Below are 17,772 nucleotides of genomic sequence, written 5' to 3' on the forward strand. Positions count from 1 at the left end.
ACATTTTCCCTAGAAAGTAAACCAACTATGAGTCAACTCTCCCACCTATTGGCCAGTTGTGCCGATTAAATCAAAAGCTGAGTACATAGAACGAGATGATTAAATAATGTCTCAGAAATGATAAAAAAGGCAAATTTTATCATTCAACGAAATTTTTTAACAAATTTTTTAAAACATAACTTAACACTAAATTTTATCATAATATTTAAAAAGAAAACCAAAACGGAAATTGATCTGGTATTAGAAAATATATTTAAACTGAAGACAAATTACAAACTGATTTGGATCTATGACATGTTCCTAACCTTAGATGCCCCTTCCAAGAATAAATCATTGTCTTTGCCAGGTAAACTGTAGTTTTATTTAAGTTACAAAAAATTTTGGAAACAAGTGGAATAAATTGTGAAGTTAAATGCAGTGTATGTGGAGGAGATGAGGAATTGATTAATCATATCCCTTTGAGTATCCACCAGACATTTAAACATGGGTTGTCTCACATTCCACTGAATGCTAAAAAAAACTTCCAATCATCGTTTACTCAAATATAGATTTTTTGGAGGATCCCAACCGAGATTCCATCAAATTAATATACTTGGGGAGCAGGAATATTAAAGTTTTCAAAAAAAGAAAAATTGAAATCGATAAGAAATTCTTCATATTGCTGATTTTGATCGAAAAGCAAATGTGGGAGGAGGCTTAGTTTCAAAACGACAATGACGAAACCAAAATAGTTCATGAGAATATAAATACCAAAATATACAATAAGTAGCGTTACTATGTAGATGGATCACGCCAAGGCCGGCTCAAACATATTTAGGGCCCTTGGGCAAAAAATAATAATATAACTTTTAGATAATTTTTCTTGCAAAAACTAGTTAAAATTAAAATTGAACCTAATGATTAAAATTATTTCATTATATCATATGAAAAAATTTAAACAAAAAGTAGTTTTAAATATATAATTTAGTCAAAATATATGTATATCTGTTTTTATTAAACAATTTCAAATAAATTATAAAAAAAAAGAAGCAAAAAGAAAAAGACCCTTGAGCCCTGGGGCGGTCGCACTCCCGGCCCTACTATCTAAGCCGGCCCTGGATCACGGAAGGACACTGATTTTTTCAGAATAAGGATGGTTTTGCAATAAACAGGAGAATAATAAACAATGATGGGGTAAAGAATGTTGAGCTCTCACCATTACTGGTAATGTGAAACTTTGATTTGAACTATTAAGTGTAAGAAGATTTGTCAAAACCCAAATATAGTGTTTGCAATGAACTGTTATGGACTAGTGAAGATAGTATATGTATTAAAATGACGATATGTTTTATTTTCGCATCTAGATTGAATGCAACAGCTGTAAGGAGCTCTTCCTTACTTTTATCCTTTTAACATGTTCCCGAGCAAATAATGCACATGCCGACAAACTTGCACGCAATGTTTGTTATTTCTTTTTCAGCATGTGTTTATGCTGGACCTTCATGACCACTATGAAAATATTTGAATTAAATAGTTTATGATATGTCGTTGAGAAGGAAATAAGACAAATTGTCCTATTTAAGAAATTTTTCTTTTCCAAAATGTAGATTTTTGAAGTTTTTGATGCCAGTTATGGTACAAACTTTGACAAAAGAGTATTTGGCAGTAAAGCCAATTAAACCTAGTAAAACTGCAGACGACATTTTTCTACACTATTTACTGACACCTTTGGCTTTGGCTTGATTGCAAAGTTTTTCTAGCAAAACATGGAGACGAGACGAGAGCTTTGGTCTCGTGTTCTGCTGCTGGAATTATCGAGCTTCTGATTGGATTAGACTCTCCAATGTTTCACCATGGATCACATCACCTCGTTGTGCAAGTGGCACCGTGGACAGGGGCTTTCCAGCCACGGTGAAGCTGGGAAGCAGCTCTATAATCAGAGCCTTTAAAGGAGTTTCGGTTTACAAAGACGAGACCAGAAGAAATGTTCTGTCGCAAAGTGACTCGCTATATCTGCTTGTATATGGCTTATTTTTAGAGGTATATCTGAACCTCAAGCCACTGGCTCCGTTAATGGGAATGATCATAGTGCTGTAGCAGTGTCTCAAGTCGATTAGTTCTGTAAGGCTCTTGGTGGAAAAAGGCCGATCCATAGCATTTTGGTTTGCTACCGATGGAGTGGCAGGTGTCAAGTTTATACACAGTGTCAGAGCATTGTATTACCAAACATTTGGCTCGGAAAAATCCATATCATTGGTGGCCAATGGCCATGGCGACTCCCAAAGGCATGCGAAACATATAAGGATCGCTGATCAGTTTATGGAAGTCCCGGGGGTAACTACCAATAACAATTATGCTAATGTTCATCTTATTGTAGAGGTGAATTACCTGATGGGTTAAAGGCCAAAGGAGTCATATTTCTTGGTCCTACAGCAGCTTCAATGGTAGCATTAGGTGATAAGATTGGTCCATCGTTGATTGCAAAAGCTGCTGATGTACCTACTCTGCCATGGAGTGGTTCCCATGTAAGTAAATTAACTGTTGTGAAGCTGAACTTGCTTACCAGAGATTGGTTATATAAAAGTGCGGAGTTCTGATGTTTCCAAATTAAAGTACCTCGTGGTAGCAGCTTGGTAACGATCCCCGAGGAGATCTACAGTACAGGCAAGCTTGTGTCTACACTACCGAAGAAGCGGTTACTAATTCTCAGGCAATGATCAAAGCATCATGGGGTGGTGGCGGTAAAGGCATTAGGAAGGTAACCTTAATGCCTTTGGAGTGTCACTATGAAAGTATGCTTTCATTTTTTAGGCTCATAATGATGAAGAGGTTAGGGCTCTATTCAAGCAAGTTCAAGGTGAGGTCCCAGGCTCGCCGATATTCGTAATGAAGGTTGCTTCACAGGTATGACAGCTTAAAAAATATATCAGTTGATCGAAGAACACATCTGATGTTGTCTTGCGCATGTGTGACGCAAGTTGAAGATTGAAGGCGAAGGAAGGAGGAAGGCAATCGAGGAGAAGCAACACTTCAATTGACATCAGTGTTTCAAGGAGGCTTAGCATTTAAGAGAAATATTTCGAGAAGCGACTTCTCGGAGGTTTCGCGGTGGTGGAGCTGTTTGGCAGACGAGATTGTTGTCGTGCACATGTGTGACGCCTGCCGTTGACGTGTCTTCGGACGACACAAAGGACAGATGCATGGAACGATGAAACATCCATATTGCTTTCTTTAAATTTGGACTGTAATTTTTTTTTTTGACCCCTTTAATATTGTTATTTTTCTTTAAATAATTTGATTTATTATTATTTATACATAAAATTAGTTTTATAATATTATATTTTATTTTCTACAACATTATATACATATATATATATATATATAAATATTGTATAAATATTTACTTTATGAATTATTTTTATAATTTTAGTACTTTAAAAATATTTTATATTGTTGAAAGTTTTATTTTTACGAATCCGGATCGAGATCTAGGTATCCACCGCGAAAGACAAGGGATGATTCTTCTAAGATACGAGTGGCATAAAACCTTCGATCAACCATAGGGCGGATAGGTATCCACCGGAGAATCTGGATATCCGAAAGCTATGAATTCTGATCCATATATTAAATTTAAGGATCCGATGAAATCAAATATCTGGTTTCAGGGTGTTCTCTATATTGTTCTATTGACATAATTTTTGGTTCCAGCCTTTTAATAGTTTTTCACAAAGTCTTTTTGACCTGTGGGTATTTGCTAGTGTAGTTTATCAAACAAAGTATGTTTTTTCTTGTTGACATTGTGAATCTTTGTTAGCTGCTGTGTTGGTTATTGTTCTCATTTCACTTTTCATTGGACATATTATTTGAATATTAAAGCAAGTTATAATAATTTTATGGCTTAATCCCGATTATGTTGGGTGTTCATGTACACAAATGTGAGATGGGTTAAATAGACAGGTCATTATTAAGTATCATTTAATTTCATAATTATATTGATATATAAATTTTATTTTACTATAGAAAACTTTATATATGAACTTATGTTAGTTTTTATACATACAAATATTTACAATCCACAGAAAACTGACTGAATTTAGTTAATTTCTTAAAGATTTTATTTCTAAATTATTATTTTGCAACTTATCACGGATTAGAATTTTTTATTACTTAAATTATAAAATATATATAATTTTATAACTTGTATTGAAATGAATTTTCAAAAACTTAAACACTAAAGATATTTACCATCTCAAATTAAGGTTTTTCTTTTTTTTTTATTCATAAATTTTAGATTGAAAGAAACTAAATTATAACATCTCTTATAAAACTCAGGATGACACTTCTAGTTTTCTATCAAGATTAAATGATTTAATTAAAAAAATATTTATATTCTCGCAACCTAAAATAATACTATCTAAGTAGAATTAAACTAAGTCATATACACAAATTTAATCATAAATTATGTTGATTTTTTTTTAAATGCGTAAATTATGTATGAATTTTATAACTTTTATTAAATATTATTTTGTCAAAAAATTATTCTGTTCAAAATCTAGTAATGTATTATATATAATTATTTCCTTTGTCCAAATGGCAATAATTCAAGCCAAAAATTCAATTATTCAAAAAGTAATTAGAATTACAATTATAGAGAAAAAGATACTTTACCGGTTTGGGAAGAGGCCAATTTGCTGGGGGAGAAATCTGGTGGTGCATGTGAAACTCAAATAATGAATGTATACTCTACTAAAAAGCTACTTTGACCAATGTCTCTTCTCTCTCTTCTTAATATTAAACCATCAAAGCTTTGCTACTCTCCAAACTACCATAAACTGATAAACCCAACTCTCCTCCTCTCTCACTTGAGAAGCCAAGTCCTATTTTCTAAACCGATCAAATATAAACAAGTTTAAATCTCTTATGTCTCTTACAATTTCAATTGGTTGAAGATGATGGAGACGAGACAGAACAATGTTCACTTCCACAGACCCATTTTCTTACCATTGTTATGCTCCAGACCTTCAATCAAGAACGTGACCCTTCCGGCTAAATTAAATCAAGAAGACCATCAAGCTGATCCTCTTTCTCCCAAGATTAGCTGCATTGGTCAGGTCAAACGCAGCAAAAAGATCGTCGGTCATCCCACCACCACTTCCTCCTCGATAACTCCCGCCGCTCACCACCGCTACTTTAAGCTCAAACGCCTTTTCTCGGGGAAGAATCTCACTTTCGCCGCTCCCACCACTACAACTACTAAGAGTATTCGAGGAAGAATCAAAACGGAGGAGTTTGATAGCAAAAAGATTAATGTAATCGATGTCGCTGATATGGATCCGCCTTTGCCAGTGATTAAGAAGAAGGATAACGATTGTGGCGGTGGCGCTGGAGCAGAGAATCTGTGGAAGAGGAGATCTGGTGGTGGTGATTGTCAACTACGGACTTTGCAGATTCAAAGCAATTGTACTCATCTTTTGAAGGTTACAACTGTTTGAGTTTTAATTCAAAGATTTTAATCTATGCATTTATCTACAGGCAGTAATTGAACAAATACAAAATCAGAGTCTCTTCTTCCATCTTCTTTCCTAGATTATTAAATAAAACCTAATTTTTTTGATGGCGTTTAACATTACACCTATTGATATCGTTTTCTTTTACTAGCTGATTTTCTCAAGAATAGACATGGGTACTTTTACAACTAGCGTATTTTTATGTTATTGTTATTATACTTGTGATCCTTATAAAATAAGTACTCACTTCATTAATTAAGTACTTGTTAAAAATTTGGATATATTCGTAAATTAATTCACTTAGTTTTTTAGTTGATCTTCTTATTTACTTGATTTGGTTTGTTATTTGAAATTACATATTACTTGATTAAAATATACTTGATTACTTGGACTTAAACATGAAATACTTGTAATACAAAACACAATTTCATAATACACATTCAAACTTGCTACTTCCAAATAGCATAAGTCATTTAACTATTTTAAATAATAGTTAAAACTTAAAACCAAAATAAAAGTTAGGCACTGGAGTTCAGTTAACTCGCTTTGTTTAGAAAGGATCGCAATACTCAAGATGAGATTTACAGCTCTTTCAACATAATTGTAAAATTTCTAGTGGGCTAATCACATAATATTGACCCAATAGTTGAGTTGAAGTTTGTTGGACGTTAATAAAAACTGTGTTTTCTTATTTGTTAAAGATGAATTATATCTCTCAAACATTTTCATGGAATAAACGATCTCGGTCCAATAGGATGAAATCGGCTAAAGGTTTCATGCCGGCTCAAGTACATAACATATAAATCTACCGAATATATAAAGAGGGGATATTTACAAACACTTAGCTAGGGAACATGACACAAGAGATATGGTTTACATAATTCTTATTCTTCTTGCTTATTTATTCTTTACAACTAAAATCGTTGAATCTTTTTGTAATCACCTCGTGGTAATTCAATAAACGTCTTTCAATCAATACATTTTACTTTTAGAACTGCATCAAATTCAAATTATACAACTGGCGCCGTGTATGAGGAGTTTTAAAAACAACACTGAAAACAGATTACCATGGTTAAAGACGATTTAGCTGGCACATGAACAAATGTGCCGGGATGGAGATGGCTTCCGTAATGCCGATGATGACATGTTTGATGGAACACTTTGCCAAACAAGACAAAACTAATAAGGCAACCAACAAACGCCTTGACATAATATTTGCCGCTTTCATGCCTAATACAACTATCGACAGTGAACAAACACCGATGAGAGTCTTCTTCCCTACCATGGAGCTGGTCAGACAACCGTGCGAAAAGTCGCTGATTTATAGAGTGCAGTGAAGCCATGAAAAAAGAGTGTCGAGTGGGTTTCAATCGATACTGTCGCTAGAAAACGACTTTGATTTGATCTTTTCAGGTTCAAGCTTTCCCATGACCCATATTGGTCCAAAACATACATAGATCTGAAATGATTCTAAGATTACTTGAAACACTTTAAAAAGACTATAAAAAACTTATACCTTAGTAAAAAAATGGTAAAAATCATGATATATCAGTGGAACGCGGTACACCGCTAATATATGATATTTTGTGGATGTTATGTGGGGATGACATGACAAAAGAGGATGAATTGTCAATTTACTTAGACTATCTACAACAATTCATTTATCCAACAACCTTTTTTTATATTTCACATATTTTTTCTTTTTTGCCTAATAATTATCATTTCACTTTGGATACAGAAAATTGTTTATTACAAAATAATTGAATTCAAATAATTTGAAAAGATAAAAATCTCAAAATATGGAAACTAATAAAAACACAATAATTCCTAATCGATGGTGTTCCAAAAAAGAAAAAAAAATTCCTAATCGATGTATTTGTGCTTGTGTGTGCTTACTCTTCCAATATCATTTCCACTCACATTATACCATGTGTCAAAAGAGCCCCATTTGATTACATTGATTGAACAAATGAATCTTTAATTCAACTACTTTGTTGATGATGCTTTTGTTAAAAAATATTTTGCCCATGTGAGATCTTTATTTTTTGTCTCAAAATGAGATAAACACAAAATGAGTTTACATTTTGCTTCAATGTTCCTCTTCATTTTTTCCATTGAAAAGGAATAATTTCAAATACATTATGTTATTATTTCTTATTATTAATTTTATAATAATTGTTATTATTTTAAAACATAATTTTATCAAAATATGATTTTATTTTAATTAAATCTTCATTATGTACATAAGTTTAGTTTCTTTTAAAAGATAAAAAGGTTTATATAAACTTATAATTATGTTATGAAAGTATTAATAATTTCTTTAAAGTATAAAACTATTGTTTAAGATATAAAACAGAAAATTATAAAAGTTAAAGATTAATTTATAAATAAAAACAAAATGAGGTACCGTTGGAAATGACTTTATAAATATAAAATATTTTTTTTTATATATTATAAATGTTTTATAATGTATGGATAGTAAGTATTTTAATAAATTGAACAATGAGAAATAATGATCAGGTGGAACAAATCGAAGTAGAAACTAATAAATCTAAATAATAGTTTTACGGATTCAATTAGTGAAATTTTGGTTCAGATATCCAGATTTGAAACATGTTATGTATTTTAAAAATGTTGAAAAATATATTTATTTTCTACAAATTTATATAAAAATGTATAATTGGGTCAAGGCTTGTAGTGATGCCTCTAAAGGGCTGTAACATTTTTAAATAGAAAGTCTTTTCTCAAAAAAGATTATATAAAAATAATTTTAAAATAAATAGAATTTTATATATTACAGAACTGAACTGAATGGATTTGGGTTATGGGCTTGGGTCTAGTTGACGTGTGTCTAAACTCGAGTCTCGATCAAAAACCACCAAACAATAATATCTCTCTAAACAGGTTTTCGATAAATTAACAAGGGCGGCCGTGAGTATTGGTTGTTACAAAGATTTGTCAAAAGATTTCACTGCCACGGGGGTGTTAGATCCGATCCGATCTGAAACCGATCATCTAGCGATGGACTTGGCTGAACTCTGGGCGATTTTCGGGCCGGGTTTCTCCGGAGCTGTTTTCGGCACCGGCTGGTGGTTTTGGGTGGACGCCGTTGTGTGCAGCTCCATCCAAGTTCCCTTCCTCCACTATCTCCCTGGTAAAAAAAAAAACTATATCTCTGTCTCTCAACAAATAATCCCCCCCCCCCCCGGTTTTTAATTCTGACTTTTTAGGGTTTCCGCAGGAATATTCGCATCTCTCGGAGCTTTGATGTTCAATTGCGTCAGAAAAGAAGATATCGATTACTCTCCTTACGACGAAGGCGAATGGAGGTTTCTTCGTTGACTTGGATTCATGTTTTCCTTTGAAATATAATCATTAGTGATTATTGATAAAAACTGATTTTGCCTTCAACATTAGGTTGAAGCTATGGCTTTTCATAGCGTATGTCGTGGCGTTTGTTTCCCTAGCTGCTTCTGTTGGTCTGCTGATTCAAGATTCCGTCGTCAAAACTGGTCCTTCCACCTGGACTGGTGTCGCCGGTGTCTTTCAATGTGTTTTCGTATTGATAAGGTAACCACTTTGCACCACCAACCACTTTTTTTTTTTTTTTTTAGATTGAGAAGTCTGAACTCAAACAGTTGTAGAAAATGATCAATCCATACTAACATCATTATATAAAAGTGTGTTTTCTTGTTTTTCTCCAATCTACAAGTAGATTTTTCACTATATGGGTATTAGCTTTTATGTTATTTGAATTTGCAATGAAACGTTCAATCATATCATTTAAGGTATATGTATGTATCTCGGCGCTGACTAAAACTGTTTTCGCAGTGGGCTAATGTATTGGACATCACACTCGGAGTAAGTAGACTTGCAGGCACATACTCCAACGCAGATACTTGTGGTTACAACTTACAGATGCCTCGTTTTCTTCTTCTCTGTAAATTCTTGTGTCTTGTTTGGTCCAGCTTGGTGTTGTGTGCTAGATTCCTCCATTGCCTTGGTGTGTTTGTTTTAAACTTTGTCGTTCTATGCTTGGGTTATAAGTTGTTGCTTCTTATGTAGAGGATGGATAGATAATAATCTTCAACTTTATGTGAATGTAATTGCATTGGAGTGAACGATTGGTAACATTTACCTTTTATTTTGATTAAAAGTGTCGCAACAGTTTCAAGCCAATTTCTTTGGTTGGTTTTTCTAGAAACTGAAACAAATCATGTGATCGGGTTTAAGTCTTTAATTTGGACAGACAAACCTCAACCAGCTGTCTGAGAAAAAGAAAAAAAAAAGACTAGCAGACAAGATGTCCACTGTAGATGTTCACTGTATGGTATATGTGTTTACAGCTAAGAAGTTCTAAAGTATCTTTATTTGATTGCAAAACGGTATTCCTCAAGCGGAACTGATCATTGTATTGTAGATTTACAATCATAGATCACAAAATGATGTTCTTATTGTATGAATATCTCTCGAGTAGAAATAAGCAATTATCTATTATCACTGATTGTAGATGGACAATCTTCTTCGACTTAGCTTTGTTATATGTAGTTAGAAATATTCAAAGTCTCAAACAAGATACAAAGGCAGGACACTAATATCCCAAATTCAAGGCTCATGCTAAGTTATTTGCAGTATTTGCAAAACCATCAAACAAAACCCAAAAACCCCCTCATTTTCTCCTCTTCCATTGCTAAAAGTAGTAGCCAGCTTTTCTCAAAGAAAAATAAAAAGAAATATGAAACTATCATCATCCATAGAGTAACAACTAACAAACCATTAGTTTCTTTAGTTTGTAAGGTTTGGTTTCAGATTCATTCAAAAAAAAAAAAAAGTTTGGTTTCAGGACTCTTGAGCTATATCCTCTCTTGCCTCTTGTATGATGGACAGTTTATGCGGCAGTGACGGCCTCAGCGTCTTATACTGTTTGAACAAAACAAATAACACAACCTTTTTAAAAATCTTATAAGAAGAAAAGAGTGTTGAAGGAGTCTTTTTACTTGTTCACAAAAAGCTTTGGTCTCCTTCCTCTGTAAGAGCGATTGTTTCATCCCAGCCAAGCAATCTGAGAAACTTGGCTCTTTCCTCATCTAGAGTGTCTGCAGCCTCAAAGCCAATATTATTCATTTGAGTCACTTGGAGACCACTTGTGGCCTGTGGACTTGACGGGTCACTAGCTATAAGCTCCTTTGATCTGTTTACCTTTTCCTCAGGGAAAGAAGAGATGCAAGTGGTTGTAGAGTTAACAGGATCTGTTGGGATGTTTGTTGATGTAGTTTTCTGCTTCGAAGCATTGGTTTGTCCAGATGTCATGGTGAAGGAAAAAGTTCCCTTGTGCTTCCTTGGGTACTTCTCACAGGAGCAGATTATGTGTGATTAAAGTGTTCATTAGACACACAACATGTATCAGCTGCCTTGATTGCCAAGTCCCCAAGTTTTTGCGTCTTCACAGATCCCTGAAAACAATGGTTATCATTATCATCTTAGACAAGCAGAATGGTAAGTGTAGATTAACCCCCAAAGAACGATGATAGAAGTCATACTTGTTGAGGGGTAAGAGTTCTTGCTGGAGCATGCATCAACGGTCATTTAAGGCAAGTTGAAGTACCGTGCTAACAACATTAGCTTTTGGAGAAGTTAAAAAGGTCCAGCACAAGCCTTCTCGATGACACTGGGAACCTCCACCAGAGCTGAGGTCCAACCTTCTCCAGCAAGCCAAGCTGAGTTACCAACAGACGAGCACTAAACAGCTCAACTTAGGCCATGAGATGAGACTCGTACAACGTCTTTCCCAACGTCATATTTAAGCGAAGGAAAATCTCATCAAACCCAGTCCTCTTAAAGCTAGGTGTACCATTTCCGTAGAAACTAGTACTACACTACTACTCAATGGCACTGCTCAAACTAACACATTTACAAAATAACACACATAAATTTAGCATAGCAGAAGTTCGAACATGTAACATTTTCAAACATCACATAAGATCAAATTTGAATGGCTTTAATAAACTTATAAATTTTGGTAGATAAAAAGTTGAATTTTTTGGATGAAACAAGAAAAAAGTGAAAAAAATGGTTTGTATTGGTAAGAAATGAGTAGATATTAGTTTTTTGGTACACTTGTGTTTTAAAAAAAAAAGAGTATACTTAGAGCTTAAAATTAGTTGTTCATGTCGGATGTAATGTTATAAATAAAAAATGAAGATGATTAAGTAAAACAATTATTTTCAAGAAAAAAAAATAATGTCACTTTTATTAATATCTTGAACTTTTAAGATGAACAGATCAAATAAAAAAAAATTCAGAAAAAGTCAATCAATCTTGTGTTCGACCAGTTTGTTACAACTAAAAAAATGGATGTAGATAGAAATTAAAAACAATAACTACAAGTTTGTTACAACTATATTGTGGCTGTAGATGGAAACTAAAACTAAATTCGCTTGCCACATCCCAAACAATGATTATGACATTGACATGTATTGCAAACAATTAAGGCAAATAAAAACTTTCAAAAGATCGATGTAAATTTCTATACACTTAACAACTGAGGGCACAAAGTAAGTACTGAACAAAAAGATAAACACATAAGTACAGAAAATCACACCCTTGTTTTTGCGACCGTCCTAGCTCCTAAAAGACCAGAACAAACCTTCAATTCTGAAGAGTTCTTACACTTTTAGGTGTATACATGTGAACTCCAAATTTTCCTCAATAAAAATCTCCTCCACAGCTGATTTGCTTGCTTTCAACAAGAGCAAAAAACAACGTTCAGGACCTGGCTCAAAGCAAAAGTGCAAGTGTCAAAAAGACTTTGGGACTATAGTCTTGCAGACGTCATGAGGTTGGAAGTTGGATGAAGAGCTCCAAAATTCTGGATGTTTCCGGTAGTCGAAAAATTGGAAGAGAGATGAAAGATGCATTCACATTCGGGTAAAGGGTATGTGTAAATGGAAGTTTTCCGGTTGATCTTTCTGACTCTAGGTACCATTACTCCCTTCCGATCGCTTTCCCCTAGCATCTGTTTCATCTCCTTCTTGAAAACTTCCCAACTGTTCAAGATTCAGATGAAGTATTTGTAAACAAACTCTTAATCAATAGTAAGGTCTCATAGGAGCTTTAAAAAAAAAGATGCCACATTCATTTTCTTAGATTATTTCTTTATCAAAAGCTCAACAAACATGAACGTAAATTTCTTCAGGCATCTATGCATTTATCTAGAGTACCTCATTTCCATGTCCTGAAGAAGGAGAACGAGTTTGGGCTTGTCGGGTATGATAGTTTTTGCATGTCCACCGAAAAGGAATCTCCGATGGCCCATCAAAAAATGAGGAAAATTTCCTCCTTGAGTTGTCACAAACACTTCACTTAACAAACTCACCGTGTAGTCCAGAGCCGCCATTCTGGAAGAATATCCCTAAATAACCGGAGAAAAGAAGAGAATATCAGATTCTACTACATGTAGCCGCCGCCAACATAACTGCTTTTAGATTAATAATGAATTTAAAGTAAAACCTCAAAGGGGGTAAGCTCCTCCGGAGTTGCAAGAGACTCTTTTGTGTAGAGACGAGGAAACATTTCGTGAAGAGGAGCCAAATGTTTCTCGGGCAGGTAGATTTTCCCCGAGGCCAAATATATGGAAGTGTTGTTATCGAATCCCATACCACGGAGCATCATACCAACCTATGCTGACGTTAAAAAAACAATAAAAACCTGAAGATGCCTCTAAACTAAAACTAAAACTGAAAGGGTAATTTTTACCTCTAATGGGGTAAGGGGACATTTTCCAGAAACGCGGTTAAGGTCAGGCCTAATGACACGATCTCTTCGTTTGAACTTTCCTTTCCAACTTTTCTGACGAATCACGTCCATTTCAGATTTCTCAGCTCTTCCTCCTTCATAAAGACAACAAGAGAAGGCCACCATGTCCTAAAAAACAAAAGTTTTTTTTTTTTCTTTTGTTTTTAATAAGAAGAAAAAACTATTAAACAAGATAAATATTGAGAGGGCAAAATCTTATACCTCCTCAAATCGAAGGTGGACAGCGACATACTTTCCCCCGGTCTCAGAGCTTTTCTCCACCATCCGATCAACTAACTTTTCAGCTAGTGCTGATATTGGTGAAGAAAACTTCAACGCTTTGTAATTGGCTATGCACCTTAGAAGTTGGATATACGGTGGAACACTCATCGCCAATCGATTTGCAAAAGGAGATATCCGTATAACCCTGAAGATTGAATTAAACAAAACAACCCCTCCCTTTCAGAAAAAAAAAAGAAAAGAGCTAACAAAGTCTATGCAACAGATTTCAAGAGTTAAAAAAAAATAAACATACCCATGTTCCTTTAACAATGGATAGACTTCTCCATTATAGTACTTCACAGTAGCCCAAGCTTGAACGCGGATAGTAGGGATACTTGTGAGATTGTAATCAAAACGGGCCATAACCTCATCAGGAACATGTCTCACAACTTTCACATATCCTTCGAGGCTAGATATGAAATGATCTTCGTCATAGATATCCCCAAAGGTGCTGTCACAAATTTTGCAATTCTTATTAGTCCCAATATATTTTTTAACAAGACTTTAGAAAGTTATGCGCGCTCTCTTTTTACCTTGAATCCTTCCAAATGGCGTGAAATTCAAACTCCGGTATTACTAAGACCGCGTTTAAGAGTCCCGCTACAGCCACAGCATTGCAAATCTGCAAGCAATCAAACAAAAACAACAAGTTAGGACATACTGGACTAATAAAATCAATGGGTATAGTAAAAAAAGAAGGTGTTATTACCGCCGAACGTTGCTGATTAAGGCCGCCATTTGCCTCCACAATCAAGTAACCACTAAGAGTAAGACCCGATGAATCTGGAAAATTTCATCAAACACATTGTGTGCAAAAGCTTTAAAAAAAAATCTTAATTACCCAGAAACTGGGAAGCCACAAAATTGTAAGGAAATTGGTTTGGCTCCTTACCTCCTCCGTTAAGACCAAGATGCGATGATGTACCTGTCGAATTCGAATTCGGACAAGGTTTTTGCATTTTTGGTCTCCTTTTGTACTTCCACACAGAAGAAAACTGGTACACAAAGAAGCATTGACATTCAAAATCAGAAAACGAAAATTTAATTTAATTTAATTTATTTGTAACAGTAAAAGACCTGGACGTCGGTGGAATTGTCAGCGAAAATGTCATGTCGGAGTTTCTTGTAAATCTCGGGGCTCCGATAAACAGACCCGGGGACATAGACCCACCCGACGAGACCCGAGAAAGGACCGACACACATGAGAAGCCCAGAAGCGTAGATCATAGGAAGGAGAAGCAAGTAGCGAAGCTTTCTCCGGAAAGAAAAAGAAGATGCTCTGAACAGAGTTTGCCGCCGCTGACGGCGAGGGACACGGCGGTTCGGAGATAAAGGTGGGCTCGGAGACTCCTCGTTTCGGCAGCAGCCATTGTCGCTACCTACAACACTGTTACTGCTGTTTTGCTGGTGGTAGATTTTGCTTTTCATCGGAGACCACAAAAATTCGATTTTTGAATTTAATAGGGAGGTAATGTATTAGAGAGAGATCTTGGAGTTGTAGCAAGCTACAGAGATATGTTTGGGAAGATGGATCTGTGGAAACTTCAGTACATTGAAGTTCTTTTTTATGTTCTGACGCACAAAGACAGTGAGATTCTTAAAGAGGCCAAACATGATTACACTTAGAATAAAATTTATTTATTTAAAAAAAAAAATTCCGTTATTTGTCACATTTTCGGAAGTTAATCTAATACACCCCTCTAGCTGTCAAAGTATCTGATGTATCCATGTTATGAAATATAATTTCTTTTTTAAGTCAAAAGATGACTGAAGTTAGAAAAATCCTTGATGAATAAACTTTTTACCATGTACAAAAAAATAAACTATTTACCAAATCTCTCTCTCTCTCTCTCTCATTTTTTATTTTTAAGTCAAAAGATGACTAAAGCTAGAAAAATCCTCGATGAAAATAAAAATTATGGAAGGTTTTAGATGAAAATGAAAAGAAAATAAAGATTTGTTGATTTGGAAAGAGAAAAATAGTCAGAAATTAAATTATTGAGCTTCTAACAGCTCAAAAAAATTCCGTTATTTGTCACATTTTCGGAAGTTAATCTAATTTGCCCCTCTAGCTGTCAAAGTATCTGATGTATCCATGTTATGAAAATATAATTTCTTTTTTTTTTTAAGTCAAAAGATGATTAAAGTTAGAAAAATCCTTGATGAATAAACTTTTTACCATGTATTAAAAAAATAAACTATTTACCAAATCTCTCTCTCTCTCTCTCTCTCTCTCTCTCTCTCTCTCTCTCTCTCTCTCTCTCTCTCTCTCTCTCTCTCTCTCTCTCTCTCTCTCTCTCTCTCTCTCTCTCTCTCTCTCTCTCTCACTCTCTCTCCCATTTTATTTTTAAGGCAAAAGATGACTAAAGTTAGAAAAATCCTCGATGAAAATAAAAATTATGGAAGGTTTTAGATGAAAATGAAAAGAAAATAAAGATTTGTTAATTTGGAAATAGAAAAATAGTTAGAAATTGAATTATTGAGCTTCTAACAGCTCAAAAATGATAGTTTGTGATGGTAAGAAAATTGATGATAATGACATTGTTGTAAATAAAAAGAATTTTTAGGAGGTAATTGATTTTTTCATTTTTTGAAATAATTGAAAAATTAAATAATAATGGTAATTTTATAAATATTTCAAAACATAAAGATGGTTTGAAAATTTCATGGGTGAATAGTAATCACAGAAATGTTGGTTTTATAACTTGAAATTTTAGGTTGTTTTTGAAAAACCCTCTTGATTGAATAAGTTATTTAGTTTTGTATACAAAATTAAAATTTAGTTTTTTCCGCAAATCACCCTTATTTTTGAATTACGAAAAAGATGAATATTTTAGAACATTGACGGATAGTTATTTTAATAACATTATATATATTAATTTTTAATTAAAAGGTTTTTATCCAAATCATTAAAGATTTTTACTTAAATCTCTATAAATTTTAATAATTGGAAACTTATGTGATAAAAACCCCTATATTATCATATAATAAGAAGAAAAATCCCTAGGTAATAATTTGTAAAAACTTGTAAAATGTGATAAAAGTTACAAAATCACCAAAATGGATAAATATTATAAAATTATTTATAAAATATTTTAAATTGATTATAAATTTTGATAAATAATTCATAAGAGATTATAAATGAATATATAACTATTCAAAAGCTTTATTGATCACTTACAAAACATGATAAAATCAGATATAAGAGTTCAGAAATAAAAACTGAGTTTTAAAAAAAAGTATAATATTATTTATAATGTCTTTTAATCATTTGTATGAGTTTATAAAATACTTATAAAGACTTATAAACTATTTAGAGGAGTTATAAAACAATATATAATGCTTACAGGAATTTATAAAATAATTTTTAAAGGCTTATAAATCATTAATAACAGTTGATATGTAATGTAGTAGAAAGTGTGAAGGCTTATTAAAAATTTTGATAAAGCCTTATTAATCATTTTAAATGTTTTTTTAAATATTTATAAAACCTAATAAATCAGTAATAAAATTATAAAAATAATATAAAAGGATTTATAAACTGATTTTGAAGGCTGAAAATTGGTATAAGAGTTTAAAAAACAATGTATAAGTAATTCTTAATTATTTATAATTTTTTATCCACTTTAAGTGACTTTATAAACCTTTATCTAATTTTAAAAGCTTTTATAAACTATTTTACAAGTCTTTAGTGATAAAACTTCTCAACTATAATCCGATAACTTTTTCCCATCCAAAATATACAGAATTATAGATGGAAAGGTGAATGTTAATGGTATTTAATTTGAAAGTTTTAAATAATAAAATATTAGTTAACAAGTTATCGTCTGATTAAATAATAGGTTAAATATTTATCAGTAAAATTCCTATAATAAATTAAAATATTTAGTTTAACTAATTAAGTCCATTATGTTATTTCAATTATATCATTTCAGTTATCGCTTCAAAATTTCTGTATAGTTTGAGTTTATTTTAAGAGTATCCAATATATGTATGATGGATGGATGGTTAATAGACGGTTACATCATAATTCAGTGTCTGCTAAGAGGTTTAAAATCAGACATTAAGATAAATTCAGCTTACGGGTAAGAAAACAAAGGAGTCAAGTTATTTCTCCGTATTAGGAGCTTGAAGCACCTGTTTGAACAGTAAAAATTATGTCACTCTACTCAAACTGCAACATTTTGGATCGGGTTCTAAAGACTTTTTT

General features: G+C 33.2%; 3 protein-coding genes across 3 annotated transcripts; 2 read left to right on the forward strand and 1 right to left on the reverse strand.

The window, feature by feature from the left end:
• The first annotated feature begins 4,751 nt into the window (after positions 1 to 4,751).
• LOC108859227 (uncharacterized) lies at positions 4,752 to 5,550 on the forward strand. The gene has a single exon (XM_018633108.2). It carries the CDS (start codon positions 4,929 to 4,931, stop codon positions 5,469 to 5,471), a length of 543 nt encoding a protein of 180 aa, XP_018488610.1. The 5' UTR covers positions 4,752 to 4,928; the 3' UTR covers positions 5,472 to 5,550.
• A 2,762-nt stretch (positions 5,551 to 8,312) lies between these two features.
• On the forward strand, positions 8,313 to 9,590 carry LOC108857101 (uncharacterized). Its single transcript, XM_018631032.2, has 4 exons — positions 8,313 to 8,640; positions 8,728 to 8,815; positions 8,904 to 9,056; positions 9,318 to 9,590. Exons 1-4 carry the CDS (start codon positions 8,508 to 8,510, stop codon positions 9,349 to 9,351), a joined length of 408 nt encoding a protein of 135 aa, XP_018486534.1. The 5' UTR covers positions 8,313 to 8,507; the 3' UTR covers positions 9,352 to 9,590.
• Positions 9,591 to 11,986: 2,396 nt separating this feature from the next.
• On the reverse strand, positions 11,987 to 15,152 carry LOC108805111 (O-fucosyltransferase 10). The gene is made up of 10 exons (XM_018577079.2): positions 14,640 to 15,152; positions 14,455 to 14,557; positions 14,272 to 14,345; positions 14,096 to 14,184; positions 13,816 to 14,013; positions 13,503 to 13,707; positions 13,242 to 13,409; positions 12,996 to 13,163; positions 12,707 to 12,897; positions 11,987 to 12,532 (listed from the first exon to the last, which is right to left on the reverse strand). Exons 1-10 carry the CDS (start codon positions 14,988 to 14,990, stop codon positions 12,301 to 12,303), a joined length of 1,779 nt encoding a protein of 592 aa, XP_018432581.1. The 5' UTR covers positions 14,991 to 15,152; the 3' UTR covers positions 11,987 to 12,300.
• Positions 15,153 to 17,772: the final 2,620 nt, after the last annotated feature.

This window comes from Raphanus sativus, chromosome 5 (assembly GCF_000801105.2).
Source record: "Raphanus sativus cultivar WK10039 chromosome 5, ASM80110v3, whole genome shotgun sequence".
In the NCBI taxonomy this organism is placed as follows: Eukaryota; Viridiplantae; Streptophyta; class Magnoliopsida; order Brassicales; family Brassicaceae; genus Raphanus; species Raphanus sativus.